Below are 20,953 nucleotides of genomic sequence, written 5' to 3'. Positions count from 1 at the left end.
GATGTTCTGTGCATCAGAGTATAGGTTAGACATTATCTGTGTGAATCAAGGCGTTCTCAAGTGACTTTCTATTATTCTTGGGTGTGATATGCCAGTTCTTAAAAGATTATTACATAATAATAATGGCAGCCATATTCATGTGTTTAGTATTTTTCTTACATACATATTAAAAATATATCTCAAAAGAAAAATATTGGTGGCACGAAGTACCCAATAAATATTTGTTGAATGAATGAAGAAATGAACTCTGTCCTCGTCCTTGCTACTAGGACTCAGAAGCAGAGCAATGAGAAGAAGGAAGCAGAGGGCTTGATACATCCTCCCAATGAAAATAGGCAGAATTATAATTCAACATAATAATTATCAACTAGAATTTTTTTGGCCATGTTGGTGGTATATGAATACTAAAAGGAAGTTTTTGTTTTGTTTTTTTTTTCTTTTTCTTGTTACAGGCCAGCTGCCTTAAAGCCATCTGGAACCAGGGATTCCAGCAAATAGTCTTTGGAGCTGCCCAACTCTTTTTCTTCAGTGCCCTGATCTCTGGTAAACTCTATGCTAACCCTTCACTTAGCCCTGGGCAATTAGGGTAGAACCCATAGTCAAATGGGAGAAGTTAAGGATTGCAGCCAGCTGCAATGAAGCATGGGAAAACTGTTCAAGTCCAGATTTCTGGAAGAGAAATGTACCCAGCACAATCATATTGGTAGACAAGGCTTCAGAAAGAACTTAAACTGATATATTCAGGACCAATTTATCTTTGGGCTTGGGCACAGGCGCTTAGTACTTTCAGGGACCCACAAAAAATGTTTGAATTTCTTCTATAATGATTTTCTTTAAAGTCAAAGAAAACATTTTAATATATGGTAATATATTCATCTTTATGCCAATGCAGTTGCAAAATATAATTTTTAATGTATTATTATGGAGGAAGGGGCCTACAAAGATAAAATTGCCTAGAGTCTGTGAAAGTTATAATGCAGCCCTGGCTATAGTAGAATAGTCTTAAGGCAAAACGATGCTATAGAGGTGTCAGTGAGGGAGGTGCAAACATGATCAACCCTCATGCAGGCTGCAGAGGAGAGGGGTGAATAGAAACAAGCCTTTATAAACAGGAAAGGGAGCCATTTCCAGGCCTGATTGCTTGCATTGTCCACCTCTTCATGTGGGAACTGGCCTCTTCTGCCCCGGGGGAGCTCCCAGAGGTTATGATAACAATACTTTGCCTCATAGCATCTTTATACTTTCGAAGGGCACCTTCTTTATTTCATGAAGGGCTGTTTTTTGCCCTATTTTAATAAGTGAGTAAGCAGACATGGAGGAAGTAGAGTAACTGATCAAAGAGAAACAACCAAGAGAAATGGAATGAGTATAAAATTGCACATCGGGAAATCTAATTTCTAACCCTGGCTCTGCCACAAACCTGCTGCATTTATTTATGTATTTATTGAATGCCTATTTCTTTAGTTACATATTTATGTATTTATTTAGGTATTTAATGAATGCCCATTAGGTGCCAAACTCTATGGTTGGTGCTAAGAATTCAGAGCTAAAGAGAGACCACCATGAGGGATTTACAATCTAGCAGATGTGACCACATTGTAGAGACGTGACGATACATGGCAGTAAAGGCGGAGGAGCAGGGACCAGGTGCAGCGGGAGCCTGGAGGAAGGAACTCTGAGCCTACCCGGGGAAGCCATGGAAAGCACAGGGAGTCAAGTTTCCCAGGCATTTAAGAGGGGAGGGCAGCCAGGAGAGCAGGAAGAGAATGTGCAAAGACGTGTAAGTGGGACTTCTGTTTTGCTAAGAAGGCAAACACGGTGGGCAATGAGGCTGGTAGGGTCCAGATCATAAAGCATCTTCCTTTCCATGTGAGGCAGGACCTGCTATTAAGACATTTTATGTGTCACTTAATTTGGGCTTGGGCAAATTACCTAATCCATCTCCTTCACTTATAAAAGGAGAAGAGGCAATTAGATGACTTCCATGGTCCCTTCCGACTCTGATATCTTATGATTCCAAATTTTTAACACCAAGGATCCTCAGAAGAGGACGTTTTCCTATTCTGACTTCATGTACACTGTCAAGTGAAAGGTGGAAACCACTCTTTTTCCCTTCAATCAACTACGTTAGAAGTAAAATAGTCATGTGTTGGGTATTCATCTTCTGGCCAGAGGCTCATCTGACTATGCAGAAGTGTACTTACGATTACAACCTCCTGGCAAGGGATGCTAACCTGGCACTCACTCTCATTTCATCTAGAACTAACAAATCAGAAAGAAGTGGCAGCGTGGACCTATCATTACAGCACAAACGCATACTCATGGAATTTTTCCAGGTCATTCTGCCAGAAGTACTTCACGGATTTAGTGGCCATCCAGAATAAAAATGAAATTGCTTACCTCAATGATGTCATACCCTACTACAGCTCTTACTACTGGATTGGGATCCGAAAGATCAATAATAATTGGACCTGGGTGGGAACCAAAAAGACTCTCACCAAGGAGGCCGAGAACTGGGCTGACGATGAGCCCAACAACAAGAAAAACAACCAGGACTGCGTGGAGATCTACATCAAGAGTGAGTCGGCCCCCGGCAAGTGGAATGATGAGCCCTGCAGGAAAAAAAAGCGGGCCCTCTGCTATACAGGTAGTGCCTTCTCTACTCTGAAATTTGAGTGTTAAAAGGAAAAAAAAAAAAAAAACAAAAAACGCCTTCCCTGGCCAATGTAAAATCTGGGTTAATATTGTGGAGTCACAAAGGCAGGGACATGAAATCAAGGAGTAAACTTAATCAATCAGCATTAGTGAGCATCTTGAAGAATGTAAGATCAGGATTAGAGAAAAACAGCTGTTTGAAACTAGAGAGGAATTTGATATCATCTGGCCCACCCTTCTCATCTTGTTACTGATGAAATGGATATGCAAGAAGTTTTAGTTTCTCTTAACTTTGCTTGTGGAGCAGGACAAGCAAAGTTATGACTGGAAACCAGTCTCCTAAATTTTAGGTCTTGAGCTTTTCCCCCCACCACTATGCCCTAGTATAAGAGAGAGTATAAACTGAGAGGGATTTTAGCCCTGTACCCTAGGAGACACAGCTGTAGCTAATACCTTTTGAATGCCAACGTGTTCCAGGCATTGTTATTAGTTCATTTAGTGCGTGTGTCATTTGTTCATTCAGTATTAGTTGCATTTAGTCCTCATGACAACCTCATCAATAAGGCCCTTCTATTTCTCTTATTTTGCTGATAAGGGAAAGACTTGGAGCTTTTCAGTAATCTGCCCAAGGTTCTAAGCTAGTTGATGGTGGAGCCAGTTTCAAATTCACGTTGACTGCAAAGTTGGTGGTTTTTAGCCACATTTGCCATCACAGTCTTTGCTCTCCATTTTTATGAGACAATTTGAGATCATAACTAAGGATGGCAAATGCTTTATAATTTCTCTTCAACAACAACATATCCAATGGATATGGACTTTGGTGGGAGGGTGGGGAGCCCAGAAAGGGAAGAAGGAACCAAAAGTGAGATCCTGGGGGTATATTTGATTCTCATTTCTCCCAGTTCCAGAGTAAGCAGACATGCAATGAAAGCTTGGTCTTCCTGTAGTCATAAGCCTAGTGCCAGAGCTGATCCCACCTTTCTGATGTGGCTTCCTGTCTAGAGGGGCCCCTTCTGCACTTTGTAGCACACACACACTGCGGCTAGGGAGAGTATGGACTGCCCTGAGCTAGAGGGTCCTGAGTACTCTAGAGCGTCTTTGAAAAATCATCTTACACGTGCCACACTCTGCTATCTATGTTCTGAATTCTTTAGATTTTAAATATTTCCCTTTCATAATCCTTCAATAATACACATATGGAACAGAATACACGGCATATTCCTTCTACATTTTCCCTCTCCTTGCCCAGACCTCCTAGCTGAGGGAAAACATACCCATGAATGCTTTGTCATGTAGTCAGATCTCATTTTATAAACAATGCATTTATGTATTAATTAATTAATGGCCATTTATTCATGCACCAGGGTGGACATTACATTAGTTCATCGGACTGCTCTCGCAGTTGGCTCTATACCCGTTCTGGGCAATGCCTCCCTAGAGCTGTCCTTTATCAGATTATTTTGACTGCCACTAGCTGCTTCAATATGCCACTCATTTCCCCCCTCCTCACCCAAACTTCAACACCCATTTCTGCAAGACAGTCTTCCCCAATAAAGCTTACCAAAAATGGCAAGATAGAAAAGAGATTGAAAATTATTGTCATAAATTGACACCATTCCTCTAGTCTGCAATAATGGCAGACATCACTAATTGGAACGATTTTACCTGAACATAGATGGGTTCCATCTCAACCAAAAAATACTCTAGACAGCCACTACTACTGATTAGCATTTTGCCACCCAAATGTAAAGGCTGTAGAACCATCAATTCTCTGTGGGAAATAGATGACAAACAGATATGTATACTGCAATAAGAAATGATTAAGTGATTTTTGGAATAATTCTCTACCTGTCAGGATTTGTTAGATCTCAGAATCAGGCTGTGAAAAAAAGATTTACTCACTGAATCATCATTATTCTCCTCCTGAAGATCCATCCAAAAGGAATAGACAACTTGCTCACCTGCCTGGGAGCCCTGAAATGAGATAGAATACAGAATGTTCCCTGTTCTGTATTTTTTTTGTTTTTTTTTTTTTATTTCTAGAATTCTGAGATCCTCAGGAAGCTACAATCAGGGCAAAATTTATGTGCTTCAAGAACATAAGGCAGGCAAGTGTTACTACTGTAAGGCACTTGTAGGTTCACGGTTAGGGGCAAGGTGGATAGGATGGAAGATGTGGACCAATCCAATATCCACCAGCTGCTGTTGCCTCTGCATCTCCTCTTTATCTGGAACCCTCCCCTGTGCCTCAGTGCAGTTGCACCAAACTCTCTGGCTGCCATGGTAACTTCTTCCTGTAGAAGCTTTCGTGGTTTGTAGAATGATGGCATCTCAGATTTGAGAGGAAACACAGAGGTCATCTGGCACTAGCACAGCCCTCTATGTGACTTATGGATTTCCCCTTGTAATATACCCCAAAATGGACCAACACATGGCCAGGGTTTAGTGCAGAGGAAATGACCACCAGAAAGCAGTTCAGCCTCAGACCTTGCCCCCAACCAGGACCTCATCAACAACAAAAAAATCAATGAAAACATTCTTGGTGCTTTCATAGTATCAACTCCAGTACTAATTCTCCACCAAGTACATATACCCTCAAAGACTTCCTTGCAGGAAAGAATCCCTGGCCCTTCTTTATTGCCATCTAAGTGGCATGGACTTAGTGTGGAGGTCCTGGCAGGTGAGCCGTGGTCTGTACCCTCTAAGCCTGGCATGTTTTGCTCGAGAAACTTAGAGTTTGTCTTAGGGTTGTTTGTCTTTTACCGGGAGCAGGTCTTAAACATCTCATTTGGCTCCTCTCTCCTCCACCAAATGCCCATATGGCAGTGGGCATAGACTTGAAGCAAACAAAAGGTAGAAGGTCTGGCCCCTGACACTGGGTAAACTGGACTCAGAGAAGTAACTTGCCTAAGGCCACGCAGCGAGCAGGCAGCAGAGCCAGGATTCAGATCCTATCTGTGTGACCCCAGCCCCCGACATCTGCTTCCTAACCTCTATGCTGTAACACGTGGCATGAGGGCTTCCATGGTAATTCAACTCAGTGAGTACAACTCTTGGTTAGAAAACCACAATCCATTTTGTGCCACACAGAGGAGCTTCTCTGTCCACACATCTATCAGTGTCTTCATTTGTCCCTCTGTGTCCACACATAGAATTGCCCCTCTTAGGAAACGTTAAATACAGTGTGAAATAAGAACCATGCAATGCTCCAGCAGACTCCTATCATGCCTCTTGCAAGCAACAAGTTGTCTCTCCAGATGACACTGTAGTTCTCTGTGGTTTGGCTAGCTCAGTCCTACCTGAGAGGAGTTGAGTCTGTGGCCCAGAATAAGAATCCAGCTTTTCTTAATGTCTCCTGTGAATGTTCACGATTCTGACCTTGCTGTATCTCTGCAGCCTCCTGCCAGGACATGTCCTGCAGCAAGCAAGGGGAGTGCATCGAGACCATCGGGAACTATACCTGCTCCTGCTACCCTGGATTCTACGGGCCAGAGTGTGAATATGGTGAGGCTTCTGTTTTGTGGATATTATTTCGGTCATTGGTCTTATGCTAGATGTGATGCCAGGAAGTAGATCATATTGGCGACTCTCCAGTGAGTACAGGCTGGTCATAGGCCCCCTCTATCATCTGTTGTCTGCTCCACCCAAATTGCCCCTAGACACACAGTCTGGGGTAAAAACATTTTACTCTTGGAGAGACTATTAACTCATAAAATTTCAAAAGAGAAAAGGGAAATGCAAAGGAAGGAAAACAAAGAGAACTCTTTCAGACTACTTTACTTGTTTGAAATAAAAACCAGTGAAAGAATGATTATTTCCCAAGAGGCAGCCAATACAAGGAATCAAGTAAAGATGGATGGCTTGGATTGGAAGCTTAGAAAGTCAGAGTTAAGAAGGTTACACAAATAGTACCAGCTTTCAGCAAATCTGACATCATCTTTAAGTCTACAATGAAAAAAAAATCAATATTTTTGTCTCCCGCAGTCAGAGAGTGTGGAGAATTTGACTTCCCTCCACACGTGCTTGTGAACTGCAGCCACCCACTGGGAAGCTTCTCTTTCAACTCCCAATGCAGTTTCCACTGCCCAGAAGGGTACCAACTGAGTGGGCCCAGCAAGCTGGACTGTTTGGCTTCTGGAGTCTGGACAGATGAGCCCCCGCAGTGTATAGGTGTGTAGACCTCACTCTTTCCATCCTAACTACTAGAATTTGGTGGTGGGGGGAGGGGGGAAAGGGACGTAATGAGCTTTCTTCATTAAAAAACGTGAGAAATAATGAGGATCTATGTTAAATGGAAAATTCTGGTTATCGCTGTTACCCGTATACCAGACTAACAATAATTTTGCTTTTCATGGTATTTTGTATCTGTAGAGTGACTTAGTAAGTTTAATTCATGATTCTCAGGCAAAAAACGTACAAAGGGACCCCTTTCCCCTTAGTAATTGCAAAGTAAAAAGAGTATAACGATGAGTACTTATGGGTTGAATATTATTAATTTGATCGCTTTGCCTTAGCTTCTCTAAATGAAAAACAAGGGCGTTTGGATCTTTCCAAAGAGTGACTGAAAGTACCATTTAACACACCAAGTGCATCACCCTGCCTGCCGCTTTAGGAAGGTATAGCTGCTGCAAGATCCAAAGACTTCCAGGGTGCCGGAAATAATTTGCCCAAGGACTCACACCATTGTCCTGTGGTTGCTTTTAGCTGCCCATTGCCCACCCCTGAAGATTCCTGGTTGAGGAAGCAAGGCCTGTCTTCACTCTGCAAAAGCATTTCAGCACCGGTCTAGCTGTAGCTTCAGTTGTGAAGAGGGATTTGTATTGGCTGGGCGAATGGTGGTGCAATGCACAGCCTCAGGGGTGTGGACAGCCCAGCTCCAATGTGCAGAAGTGAGTTTCAGGTGGTAGGGATGTATAATGTCCACTGCACCCTGTCCTTGCTGGGAATATAGATGAAACTAGCCAGCTTATGGACAAGTTGGCCTGAATTGCTAAAATTTAACTCTTCTTCCACCTGCCACCCAGCTAGATTGGGTACATCTGGGATGAGAAAAGTGTTTCAGACTCTAGAAAAACAAAAGGCTGAATTTACTAGAAACAAAATTAAAACTCCTTCCTTCACCAAAACTCAGAATCCACAGGCAGTTTCAGAATGGCCTCATTCGTACATTTCACATGAGGTGGGAAAGGTGGCATCTACATCCATAAGTAGACATTAGAAGACCTGCCAGGACAGGTTTACAGAGGTATAGTGAATAGAGGACATTCAGAATAGAGCTTGGAGGAATCTGCATTTTTAAGAGATTCAGGTTGCCCCGAGGATGGGAACTCCAAGTCTGGAAAAACATAATTAGGGTCTCCTGCCCCTTACATCTTCCTAGCTCCACCTCCATTTCCAGAGGTTCTACCATTGCTCTCCAGCTGTGGACAGGGTTTTTCTCCTTCCTAGTAACTTTCTCTTTCCTTATCTTTGGTTGTTCTCTCTAGCTATGCAGTGCCAGCCCCTGGAAGCCCCCAGCAATGGAACCATGGACTGTGTTTCTCCACTCGCTGCCTTTGCTTATGGCTCCAGCTGTAAATTTGAGTGCCAGCCTGGCTATCGCCTGAGGGGTTTGGACACACTCCGCTGCACCGGCTCTGGCCAGTGGACCGCACCCTTGCCAGCCTGTGAGGGTAGGATTTTCTTTTGATAGCCCCCCATCTGTCCAAGAAGGAGTCATGGCACAGTAGAAAGGCCAAAGGCTCTTGATGTCAGGGTGACCTCCACTAGGCTGTGATACTGGAGCAAGTTGTTCAACTTCTGGGAACCATAGTTTTCTCATCTGTGAAATGGAGCTAAGAATTGCAGGGTTCTTTGTGGGAATTAAGTATATTAAAAGTATACAGTTAAGTAGCATGTTTAAAGTACCTAGCATAGAGCTGGGTTCTTGCTCAACCTTAGCTTCTGCTTCTTTTTTTTCCCCCTTATCCAAGCTGTGGGACAATGTCCTATACGTGAGAGGGAGTCAGAGCAGTGGGTAAAGTGACTAAAGGGAGAGATTCCCCCCATAGTCTTTGGTGACAGCCTTTGACAAAGGAGTAAAGGAACACTGCATCAAAAAAGTGTGTGATGCAATCCTAACACCACAAAACTGAATTCTGTGCATTTGTCTCACACCCTCAACCTGTAAGGCAGAGAGGGGTCATAGAGAATAGGAAATTAAAGGCGAGTTAGTGAATTCCCAGACCAGACCTAGATTACAAGCCCAGCTCTCTACTGTCTAGCTATGAGACTTTAAGGAAATCACTGAACATTTCTGAACCTCACTTTTCTCATCCGTAAAGTAAGAAAGCAGCACTAGAGGAAATTTTGTTCTTAAATGCCCTGATTCTGTAAAAACCAGAGGTCAAAGCCCAGCATGAAAGGGTGGTCTGTATACTCTGCAAAACCCCAGGAATAGCCTGGAGATGAAATGGTTTACCAAGGAAGATCATGAGGAAACCAACCTTTATCAGAACTGAGGTCACTGAGGGCTTAATTGTGCTCAGGAACTCTCCCTGGGCTGCACTCACTTGGCAATTGAAGCCTAACTAGGAGACATCCTGTGCTCCAGAGACAAATCCCTTTTCGGATCATTTTATGGAGCTAGGTAGTAGTGTCAACAGTAAGCTATGCTAGTCCAGCTTTTGCCCTACAACTCCAGCCTTTCCCTGTATCTACTCTTTCCGTATTCAGTGTCACAGACGATGTCAATAAATATTTAATGACCACCTATGATGTGGCAAACACTGTGCCTGGCTCTGAAATACAGCTCTGAATGGCTGACCATGGCCTCAAGGAGACTGCGGTGTGATGAGGGAGAATTACAGCCACGTATGAACAACACAGGAACAGGGGGCTGTGGGAGCACACTGGAGGTGTTCCTGCCCCTGAGTTGGGTTGGGAAGAGAGGGCTTCCCAAGGAAAGTGAAGTCTAAGCTGAGACCTGAAGGGCAGGTGAGAGTGAGCCAGGCAAAGAGGGGCATGGGAAATGTGTTCTAGGTAGTTTCCCTTTGGAAAATGAAAGATTTGGGGTTCTGAACATACTGACAATGTGGGTAGGAAAAATGTAGCATCCCTGGGAGGTTTCTCTGAGAAAGAACTGGGCCCTTCCATGACTCGGGTTTAGAAGATCACTTTTCTGCTCAGCCACTTCGTGTGAGCCACTGGAGAAGCCCATCCACGGAAGCATGGCGTGCTCCCCGTCCCCAGGAGCATTCCAGCACAACACCAGCTGTAGCTTCCACTGTGCTGAGGGTTTCGTGCTGGGAGGAGCTGATGTAGTTCAGTGCACTGACATGGGACAGTGGACAGCACCAGCCCCCGTCTGTCAAGGTACTGTGACAGGTGTACTGTTCTTCTGTGTGTCTCAGCTAATCAAAGGCATCGGTGTCTGCACTGAGCACTGTCATGTATTTATTCATCAGACATTCACGAACAGCTACTGTTTGCTGGCCCCTGTGTGCCTGGCACTAGGGATGAATTCACAACATGTGCATTACAGTGTAGTCTAGGTGAGGTGACTGACATATAGTGGGCGTGTTGACATGAAGGGGGTGTGGCTTGGGGAAGGAATGATGCATGAGGAATAGAATAGAATAATGGACAAGGTGTTGAGTCTGGCCCTGTCATTTCCTGTCAGTAAGCTTGTGGACTCTCTGAGGCTCCATGTCTTCTGTAAAATGGGGGTACTATTATCTGCCTTATCTACCTGCTCACTAGCAGTTGTAAAAGCAACTATAAAACTCCCATGAGCTTTACAGGCAAAATAATGATGATGATAATATTACCTTATAAATCATATGTCGTTGGTGTGATTTGACAAAAATTATCCTCTTTTAATATTTCAGGTTTTCAATATTTTGCTCTTACAAAACTAAGGCACAGGGAGTCATTAGGATTATTTTTTTACAAGGGGTACTTCACACAGAAGTCACATTCCAGAAGTGCAATTTTGACATTTTGTGTTCTCATTTACTGAAAGCCCGGGGCAATTTATGTGATTCCCCTGGGTCTAACTATACCCTGATTTTAAAATGAGGCAGTGGTTTGAGAGCAGGGTCTAGAAGAGACATGTGTGCACCTATGTTTGTAGCAGCATTATTCACAATAGTTAAAATGTGGAAGCAATGAAAGTTTCCGTCAATGAATGACTGGATAAGCAAAATATGGCATACACTTACAATGAATATTATTCAGCCTTAAAAAGGAGGGAAATTCTGACATATGTTACAAACATGGCTGAACCTCGAGGACATTATGCTAAGTGAAGTAAGCCAGTCACAAAAGGACAAACTGTATGATTCCACTTATGTGAGGAAGTTAGAGTAGTCAAAATCATGCAGACAGAAAGCAGAATGGTAGTTGCCAGGGGATGTGGGGAGCGGAGAAAGGCGAGTTATGTTGTAATGGGTACAGAGTTTCAGTTTGAGATAACGAAAAGGGTTTTGGAGATGGATAGAGGTGATGGTTGCACAACAACATGTACTTAATATTAATGCCACTGAACTGTATATTTAATATCGGTTGCATGGTAAATGGTAAATGTTATGCTATATATATATTTGTCATAATAAAAAAAATTGAAATCAAAACAAAAAAGCCATGGAGGAATAGATGGCCAAGCACCATCATGGTGAGAACTGGTGAAGGTCATGGATTGTATTGTGGATGTGTCGAAGAGCCCTTTGATACACTTAAAGGAAATCATCAGGGATCACTTGAGCCATTCTTGTCTCTAGGCAAGTATTAATGACATTGTGCATTGACACACCTCCCATAACTTTCCAAGGTGAACTATATATCATTTTTAGTGGCCTTTAATATTTACTTCATGGAGCCACCATACTTTATTTTCAGCCCCAGATTAGTGGCATTTATGTTTGTTTTCAATATTTTGTTCTTACATATAATGTTTTGATAAAAATCCCTGAATTGATTTTTTATATGCATTGTGATTACATACTTAGCATAGATTGGTGGGTCCAAAGGTATGATAGTTTAAAAATTATTGATACATACTGCCAAAATGCTCAATAATGGCTTAGCATTTTCCTAATAGAATCCTTCCTATGCCATTGTAATTAAATGACCCTTCTCATCGTCCAAGATAAGCAAGCCCAATTTAAGAATACCTGTTCTTAAAGACCCATGGGTCAAAATCCATGAATACTTGCATGTTACTATTTCTTTACTCCTTATTTCCTCATCACTTAGCTTTGCAGTGCCAGGATCTTCCAGCTCCAAACAAGGCCCAGGTGAACTGCTCCCACCCCTTCGGTGCCTTTAGGTACCAGTCGGTCTGCAGCTTCACCTGTGAGGAAGGCTTGTTCCTGGTGGGTGCAAGTGTGCTACAGTGCTTGGCTACTGGAATCTGGAGTGCGGCTCCTCCCGAATGCCAAGGTAAGAGTCCATTCTTTCCAGCATCTTGGAAATAATCATAGGCAGTGTTTTAAAAGGCTGTATTTTAAAGGTGGTAATTGTGTAGGGTCCATCTTGAAATAGACTGGAAAATTAATAAAACTCTCACTCATCCTTTCATCTTGTAACCCAAGGACCCCAAATATAAATGTCTTCAGGGGCCAGGCAGGTAACAGTGCCAGGATGTTTGGCAATAGGGAATGGCCCTTGCTATCTCCTTATCAGGACCAGGACCTGAAGGCTCCTGTCACTAACCTGGTGAATTATTCTCACCTGGCTAAAAACAGCATCTGGAAAGAAGACCAGAAGGACAAAAATTGCTTCAGGGTGGTTGTCCCAAGGCTGGCATGGCACTTTATTCCATGGAGCCATGGGGCATAATGGTGGAACTGCGGGGGGTGCAGAATTTATAAGTACCTAATTGCAAACATACTCCAAGATCTATGTAATAAGGAAGAAATATACTTAGGATAAAGTGGAGAATGATGGAAAGAGAATAAAATTACTCTGTGAACTGGAGGTTACAGGATTCTCAGAAGAAAAAAACGTGCAGATTCAGTATAAGCATTTATATCTGCATTGTACTTAATATAAAAAGCCAGTGTATTCTGTCAATGTTGTAACACCCTGTATGAAATAGAAATGGTTCTAATAATACATATTTGTGAATTGAAAGATAGATGTATGCTTTTTTATATTCACATTCTTTTTTTCCCTCAATGCATTCAACTCTTTAGTTACATTTATAGCAAATACTGCCTTTACAAAGCAAGATTTATTAGCTGGGTGTGGTGGCACACACTGAAATTCCCACCTACTTGGGAATCTGAGACAAGAGGATCACTTGAGCTCAGGAGTTTGAGGTTGCTGTGAGCTATGATGACACCCCTGTACTCTAGCCTGGGCAACAGGGTGAGACTCTGTCTCAAAAAAAAAAAGAGAGAGAAAGTCCTAAATCTACAGAAAAATAAGAAAATAGAGAAATGAGAGAATATCCTCTTAAATACTCTAACCCTAAAATAGAAACTGTTAACATTCTGGTATGAATTCTTTCAATATTTTCCCCATCCATTTTTCCCTCTATGCAATTAGTACTTTATGATGTATATATACTTTTAATGACAAAGTTAAATGGGTAAAATACTAGACATTTCTACATTATTTGCCATGCCGTTCACTTTGTACAGACTTTCAACACCTAAGTGAAAGCAGGCAGATACATGTTTTTCATGAAGAGGAAACCACTTGCTATTCAGGTCACACACAAGCGTGCACACGAGTGTACCCCCCCTGCCCCCGCCGACCCCACTGTTAAACTAGGCCAACAGTAAGTGTATGAATGAATGAACGAATGAACACACCCAGCAGAATTGATGTCCATCCCCCGGCATCAGAGTATGGCAAGCCAGTGTTACTGGTTTTGGGTGCACCTCAGAGCTGGGTCTGGGAAGACGGGGTGGTGCTGTGACTTCACCCCCTCTGGGCTCATCCTGACTACACTGAAGCCTGGGCACATTACAAAGTTCACTCAGCTTTCGGGAAGAACTTGGAGTCCGTGATTACCGTTCTCGCAGTAATCAGGACTTGTCCAGGCAACTCTGGACCATGCAGGGCACGGATTACAGTTCATTGCTCCATACTGTCCTGCCTGTGGGCGTTTCACAGCAAGGAGGTTGCCACTCACCACGGCTTCCTGTGACCTTCCAGTTCCCTTCTGCTTTTAGTTGTTTACTATGACTGAACTTTCTCCTCTCGTTGCTGGGTAGGTGTCAAGTGAAATACCAAAATGTGAGCTGGGCAGGAAGGTACCATGAGGCTTGCAATCCACTAGATGTTGTAACAGTTTTGAGAGAGTGCTATCACACAATTTCCCTTTTTATGTCCCCGACTCCTCCACACCCACCCTGCTGTCAGAAGGCAAAGCTACAAAAGAGCTGGAAACGCTCCATGGCACCAAGGTCCTCACTCACAGCCTTTCCCCTGTTGGTCCTTGCAGTTTGCAAGCTTCCCTCTCCCTCCTCACATACACACTTAATGCAGAAAGGCTTCAAGCGGCAGAAAATAACAAGGGCTTTGGACAAGTTGATCAGATGGGGGGATTGTAGTTGGAGAGGGGAAGGAATGAAGGGAAGAGAAAGGTATAGAAAATGCTCTTAAAACCTCATGCCATTCAGGTCAGTGGCTGAAAAATGACTCCTGGACAGCCATACTTCCACTGTCTTTGCTCTAAAGCCATACATGGCTCGGCCAGGTCAAACAGCGAAGAAGAAATACCCTAAACCATGTATTCATTTAGTCTTTCCTTTTTAATGTCAACATGTTTAATCTGGGCTTTGGTGCTTGATTAACTGGCAGAGGAACATCTTGACAGCTATTAACATTTGCATACAGAGTGTTCTCACTCCTGATCAGAGTAAAAATCATGGGAGCTATGTATTGCTATCTCCCCATTTTAAAGGTGAAGATATTGAGGCTCAGAGAGGTTAAGTAACTTGCCAAAAGTCACACAGAATGATCTCCAACCCAGGCAAGTCCCCTAGCACCTCAAACTCTACATGTACAAACTGTAGCAAAGAACTATGATGCCTAATTTAACTTTTTTATTGGTAAGTGAACAAGTAGAGTCATTTGTGGCTGACCACTGTAGGATGAGACTATGGGGAAGAAGTGGAAGCCACCATTTGCAGACAGCTGATCACATTATATACCTACTGTATGTCCATGATTTTTTTATTATATCTTTAATTTTTACATTTAATTAACTTACAAGGCAAAGATTATACTTTTTTCCCATTTTGAAGATGAAATAACCAAGGATCAGGAAGGTTGTTGTCCTGAGATACATGGCTAGTAAGCAGCAGAGCCTGAATTTCCACCCACATTCTTGCCATGACCTAGTCAGGGAAAGGGAGAGAAAGTATTTTACTCCCTTTCCATTACTCTGTTTCTAATCACTGTTTGCACTGTTTTCTGGTAAGGTCATTAGGCCTGTTTCTGAAGAAGATGCCGAGGGAGCAATCACTTCCACTCCTCTCCAGGGGCAACTGAAATGAGTTGCGTCACTCTCTTTCTGAACAGAACAGTAGCTTCCTTTTAAAGCCGCCTCGGAAGCTGTTCGTGAGAGATCATGTCAGGATACTAGTCAACTGTAAGCTGCTACTATTTTGCACCCTCATAACTCTTAACTGGTGATAAAGCACCATGAAATTTGAACCATCATTTTTAGCCAAATGCTGCCCTTGTGTATTAAGGAGGTCACGCACACACACCCCATTGATTTCAGGTTGCTGAGTTCTAAAATGATCTCTTCTCTCCTCCTCTGCCATGCTCATGGTAGCCATTAGCTGCCCACCTTTGCTGAGTCCTCAGAATGGGACAGTGACCTGCGTCCAGCCTCTTGGAGATTTCAGTTATAAATCCACATGCCAGTTCATCTGTGATGAGGGATTTTATTTATCCGGGCCAGAAAGATTGGATTGTACTCCATCTGGACACTGGACAGGCTCCCCACCAACGTGTGAAGGTAGGCTCATGGGTCTGTCCTTTCTTTTGGCTTTTCAGCTGATGTTGCAGAATGGAGCATCATCATCAGGGATTTATATAAAAGTGTACTTGAGCTAAAACAAACAGCACACTCCCCATAAAACATGGTGATCTAGATCAAGAGTTTCTCTCTCTCTGAATAATCTTTTAAGGACTTTAATTAAACATTGCACAGTTTTATGAAGTGCTTTCGTGTCATTATAGCATTTGATTTTACCACAATTCTGAAATAATGAGGAAAGGCAGTATCGCCTCCATTTCATAGATGAGAAAGAAACACAGCCTCAGAGAGGTCAAGTAGCTTGTCCAAGATCACACCATCAGTAAGTGATGAAGCTCAGCTACGTCACTGGAACTTTTACTTCCGTATAAAGTCTTCTTCTGCTACATTCGTCATTCATTCATTCATTCCTACAATCGCCTTCCCTGAGTACTACAAAGTCTCAAAGACACTGAGCTTATTCATGCATGGATGTGATTTAATCCGAGCATAGCTCATGTTTAGTTTCATAAGTCACCACTGTTCCAGTTTATTGTTCAGTGTAGTAGTCAGTGATGATGAGACCAGCAATAATAGGTAATATTTTTTGCTTACGTTGTACCAGCTATTTCCTATACATTATCACATTCAATGTACAGACACAACGTTTAAAATGTTGGTTATTAACACTATTCCCATTTTAAAGGTGAAGAAACTGAGGGTTTGAGAGGATAAGTAGCTGGCAAAGGTCACACAGCTAGGAAGTGTGGAGTCAGGATTTAAATGACTTGTCTGACTAGGGCTAGTGTTTTTCCCACTGCATTACACTGCCACCCAGTGGCAGGGCTTCTAAATCCTGGGGCAATCGCTTGTTAATTTACCCTTTTCCGCTGCACAGGTTGCAGCTATTACTGCTGAAATGACCTTTAGAAAGGGCAGTGTCTGGTGATCAGATGAGAAAATATATTGGAATAAATCTATTAGTGTTATCTGAAAAATAGCTAAAATATTATTTATTCCTTCTTGTGGAACAAGCACTAGATTAGTATCTAGAGACTTGTATTGTGCCATTAAGAAAGTCTTGCTTGCATCCTTAGACTTCAATTTTCTCAATTCCAAAAGGAGAAGAGTGGACAAGACCATCTCTGAGGTTTCTTCCCTGGCCAAGAATTCTGTAGGTTAAAAGATATAAAATGCTATCTGTTGCCATCAAAAGATATACTACAAGCCACCTGAGGAATCTAGAACATTTATGGGGGTCAGCATTAGGGCTTGTGCTTTATTGCTCATTCGTTTATTTCTCATGCTCGCATTCATTTATTCCATTGACATTTATCAGTTCTATTTTCTCACGTTCTATTTTAAGGCTAAAGAATCAAAAATCCCTTAAAAAATCTCATCAAAGTTTAAATCATATATGCAACCAACGTAGTTGTTAAATCTGTACTCCCTGAAGCCCCTGTCTCCCCTCACTGCTTTCCAGCCCCCTCTTCTCCACAGGAGGCAGCACTTGCCTCCCACCTTTCGGGCGCAGCCCCCACCCGGTGTCGAGAACCAACCCTGACCATGGACAGCAGCTTCAGCCCACTGTGGCCCTCAGAGTTGTCAACCTTGTCTGATCCTGATCTGGAGCTCTGGTTTTCATACCAGTGTTCCTATCTTATTCTCCAAATTTGTTCTCCAGATTTAGGCAAATGGTTCCTCTTCTTTTCCCATATGCCTGAGTCCATGAATTTTTCACCCTCGGCACAGCCCCTAGAACCTTGACTTTCACATACTGTTTTGCAGAGTCCTAGGCTACATCAGAGGGGCTCAGGGCCCACCAAGTAAGCAGGGGCAGTGTGGCAGGTGGAGCTCTCAGACTCTCTCTGCAGAGTGCAATGCAAGATTTCATTTTGTGGGGGTGGTTCCACAAATATTCCCATTTTAGTTAGAACGCCAGTTCCCTGGGTCCTCCAGGACTTGGCCTCTACTTACAGAGTTGTCCCTCGGTATCTACAGGGGATTGGTTCCAGGACCCACACAGGTGCCAAAATGTGCAGATCCATAAGTCCTTTATACAATGAAATTGTGCAGTATTTGCATGTGACCTATGCACATCCTCCCATATATTTTAAATCACCTCTAGACTACTTACGATACCTAATATAATGCCTACACATCACTTCATTCACATGGATTCAATGTGGCACTCGGCGCACGGCAAACTTAAGTTTTGCTTTTTGGAACTTTGTGGATTTTTTTCCCCAAATATCTTCCATCCAGGGTTGGTTAAATTAATGGATGTGGAGCCCACAGATACAGAAGGCCAACTCTATTTTCCACTATCCTGACTGCCTTTGCCCTTCAGGGCCTGAAGTCCTGTCCGTGAACCTACACAGTCCCAGAGGCTCTTCACCAACTGTCATGGCACCATCTGTGTGCGGGATTGCTTGTATCCAGTTGCTGTGTCCCTCCTGTCCCTGCCTGTTGGGCCCCTTTTCTGATACACACTACTGATATCCTAATTACTTAACATTCTATCATTGACCCTTTGAAGACCATGTCTGGCTGCTGGACCCAACTTCTAGTGTCCATCTTTACCTTGAGGTGGGAGAGGAAGTCCTGGTTCCAAGTTCCAACCCCAACTCCACACTTCTGCCTTGTTCCTGCTTATCCACATCCTAAAATACAGCAAACCAGTGCCCTGTAAGCTCTGACTCGGCTGACATCTCTATTTTTCCCTTCATTCCCCCCACATTTCTCTGACTCCATGAGGGTTCTTAGTTTTATTTTTAAAGTTTGTGTTTAGAATAAGCAACTCAGTTGCATTTATTGTTTATACTATATCTTCTTTCGAGAAAGTTACTGAGCAAACTATATCCAACTCAAGTAAAATGAGATAATGAAAAGAAACATAGATGAATATACTAAACCTACTTAAAATAACATAAATCAGTATGTTCATGAATTAAATTGCAGTCATTAATTTATTCATTTATTTAACAAATATTTTTAGAACCCCTATGTGCCAGGCCCTATGCCCTGGGATCCAGTGTTGAAAGAGCAGGCAGGGTTCCTGCTTTCATGCAGCTGACATTATGAACATTCTTGGGCTTAAAGATGTAACCCTGAGAAATTCTGAAAAAGGTATTTTAGTGAAATGTTTACAAATGATTTGACACCTAGGACTTATACCAGTAGACATGTTTAGTGAATATTTGGTAAATGAAATTAATTTTCCAGGCATGGAGTTATTAATTACTCAACAATTTGAGAATATTGATCTGAAATTCATTATGTACTTTGGCTGTTTGAATGGATTCACACAGTAAGAATCCACAGTCCTTCAGTGAATAGCCTGTCACTGAAAATCACATGAGCCAGCATATAAAAGCCAAATACTGTATGTCACTTTTTCACAAGGCAGCACATAAGACCTTGAAGAAGTTTTTTAAAATCAAAATAACCAAGCAAAATGAGTCTTATCTGACCAAGGTATTATAATACCTTCAGAATAGCCTTGGATTTAAAAAATGAATAATCACCCAGTTTGTTAATGACCCAATATTTTTTGATAAACGATAGCCTCATGTCAGAGAAACTAATGGGTAGAAAGACATAATGCCAAAAGAAATACGTAACTGCAATAATTTGAAAAAAAAAACAATTTGGGGAAGAAACTGTGGTTAGTAAATTAAAAATTCACTTATTCATCCACTTGGCAAGTGACTATTGAGCACGCCTCTTGAGATCCTGGAAATTATGAGAGACACAAAGATGAAGGGTTCTTGGGTTTTAGAAGCTTCCTGTCCAGTAGAAGAAGGAAGATATGACAAGTGGTATGACAGTGTATGAGTTCACACAAAAAGTCGTTGCATTCAGAGGAGACAAGTTCAGCAACGATCAGCAGAGGCTTCGGAGAGGCTGTGTGTTGAGTTGGATCCTGGAGGATTTTATCCAGTGGAAATGGAAAAAAATTCAGGGTAGTGTGAGCCGAGAACCAGAAGCAAGAACATGTGAGGTCCACTTAGGGAATTCCCAGGAACTAATCTACCTTGACTGGAAGGTTTTGAGCTTTCCTGTGCTAGGAACTACGGCATTTAAAAAACAGCCTGCAGATTCAAATGGAGGAAACGATTTGAGACAGAAGGTGATCACTGCAGTTTTAGATGTGTTGAATTTGAGGAGATGGCAGGATATCTAAGAGGAAATAGTGTCAGGCAGGAGGAAGTGAAACCCTGGACTGCGCCCATTCAGATAAGATAGTGGGGCTGTGGGAGGCTCGCTGAAGCAGAGGGTACAGGGAAAATAGGATGACATTGTGACTTCTTGAGTGTGGCTTCTTAAGTTCTTGACTGTTTTACTTTTGTGACTTCCACCTATACTCCTCTCTGCAAGCTCACCATCCCTCCCACTGTCCTCTGCGGTAAAGAACCTGTCTTATATGTTGTGAAATACCACTTTTTAAGCAAAACACCTGGAATATAATAAGTGCTCAATTAATATTTGTAAATATATAAATGAATGAAATTTGTACAACACAGAACTTCTGAATAAATTTGGAGATTGTGACACTATTGATTTGATATTCCAGCCATCAAGTGCCCAGAACTCTTTGCCCCACAGCAGGGCAGCTTGGATTGTTCTGACGCTCTTGGAAAATTCAATGTTGGCTCCACCTGCCACTTCTCTTGTAACAAGGGCTTTAAGCTGGAGGGGTACAACAATGTGGAATGCACAACTTCTGGAAGATGGTCAGCACCTCCACCAACCTGCAACGGTAATACTATATATTTGCTGGGACAGTTGTACTTTTGGAAAATTTTCCCACAATAATAACAAATACTTATATAGCTCTTGCATGTGACAAGTACATATTATACTATAATTTGGGTCTAGCAAACACAGCCTATGGATTAACAAATTTCTAAAGAGTGACGGGACTTTTTTATGTTTATGAACAAAAGATATATTGATTCTTAAGCAGAAATTTTGTATCATAGTTTTGGCCTCTTAAAGAGCTTTGTTGAGCCAATCGAATGGTCGCCATCATTTTATTGCCAAGACAGAGTACAAGGGTGGAGTCACGGGTCCAATTTTTCAAATCAAGGAATTGAGATGGAGAGAGGTCACTCATCACCTTCTCACCACATGGCAGTTAATGACAAAGCCAGTGGCATCATTCACATTTCAACTTTCATGTTGACCTTTGGCCAGAGAACAATACCACCTCCCAATAAAGCAGGGGTGGGCAGGCAATTGGCCCATGTATATTTGGCTTTCTACTGAATTTCTTGTATTTCTGCACCAGCTCTTCTGCTGCTTCTTCTTTTTTTTTTTTTTCTTAGTATCAGT

General features: G+C 42.3%; 1 protein-coding gene across 1 annotated transcript in view; it reads left to right on the top strand.

Moving 5' to 3' along the window:
• The window catches only part of SELP (selectin P (granule membrane protein 140kDa, antigen CD62)), a 36,171-nt gene that overhangs the window by 8,172 nt on the left and 7,046 nt on the right, over positions 1 to 20,953 (top strand). The window contains exons 2-10 of the mRNA XM_012657733.1: positions 453 to 543; positions 2,261 to 2,647; positions 6,052 to 6,159; positions 6,640 to 6,825; positions 8,142 to 8,327; positions 9,823 to 10,008; positions 11,890 to 12,075; positions 15,431 to 15,616; positions 20,193 to 20,378. Coding sequence (XP_012513187.1) covers positions 453 to 543; positions 2,261 to 2,647; positions 6,052 to 6,159; positions 6,640 to 6,825; positions 8,142 to 8,327; positions 9,823 to 10,008; positions 11,890 to 12,075; positions 15,431 to 15,616; positions 20,193 to 20,378 — 1,702 coding nt within the window. The remainder of the gene's footprint in view (positions 1 to 452; positions 544 to 2,260; positions 2,648 to 6,051; positions 6,160 to 6,639; positions 6,826 to 8,141; positions 8,328 to 9,822; positions 10,009 to 11,889; positions 12,076 to 15,430; positions 15,617 to 20,192; positions 20,379 to 20,953) is intronic.

Source organism: Propithecus coquereli, unplaced genomic scaffold (assembly GCF_000956105.1).
Source record: "Propithecus coquereli isolate 6110/MARCELLA unplaced genomic scaffold, Pcoq_1.0 Scaffold56, whole genome shotgun sequence".
Lineage (NCBI taxonomy): Eukaryota > Metazoa > Chordata > Mammalia > Primates > Indriidae > Propithecus > Propithecus coquereli.
Note: the sequence above shows the minus strand (reverse complement) of the source record. Positions and strands in the feature narration are given on the sequence as shown.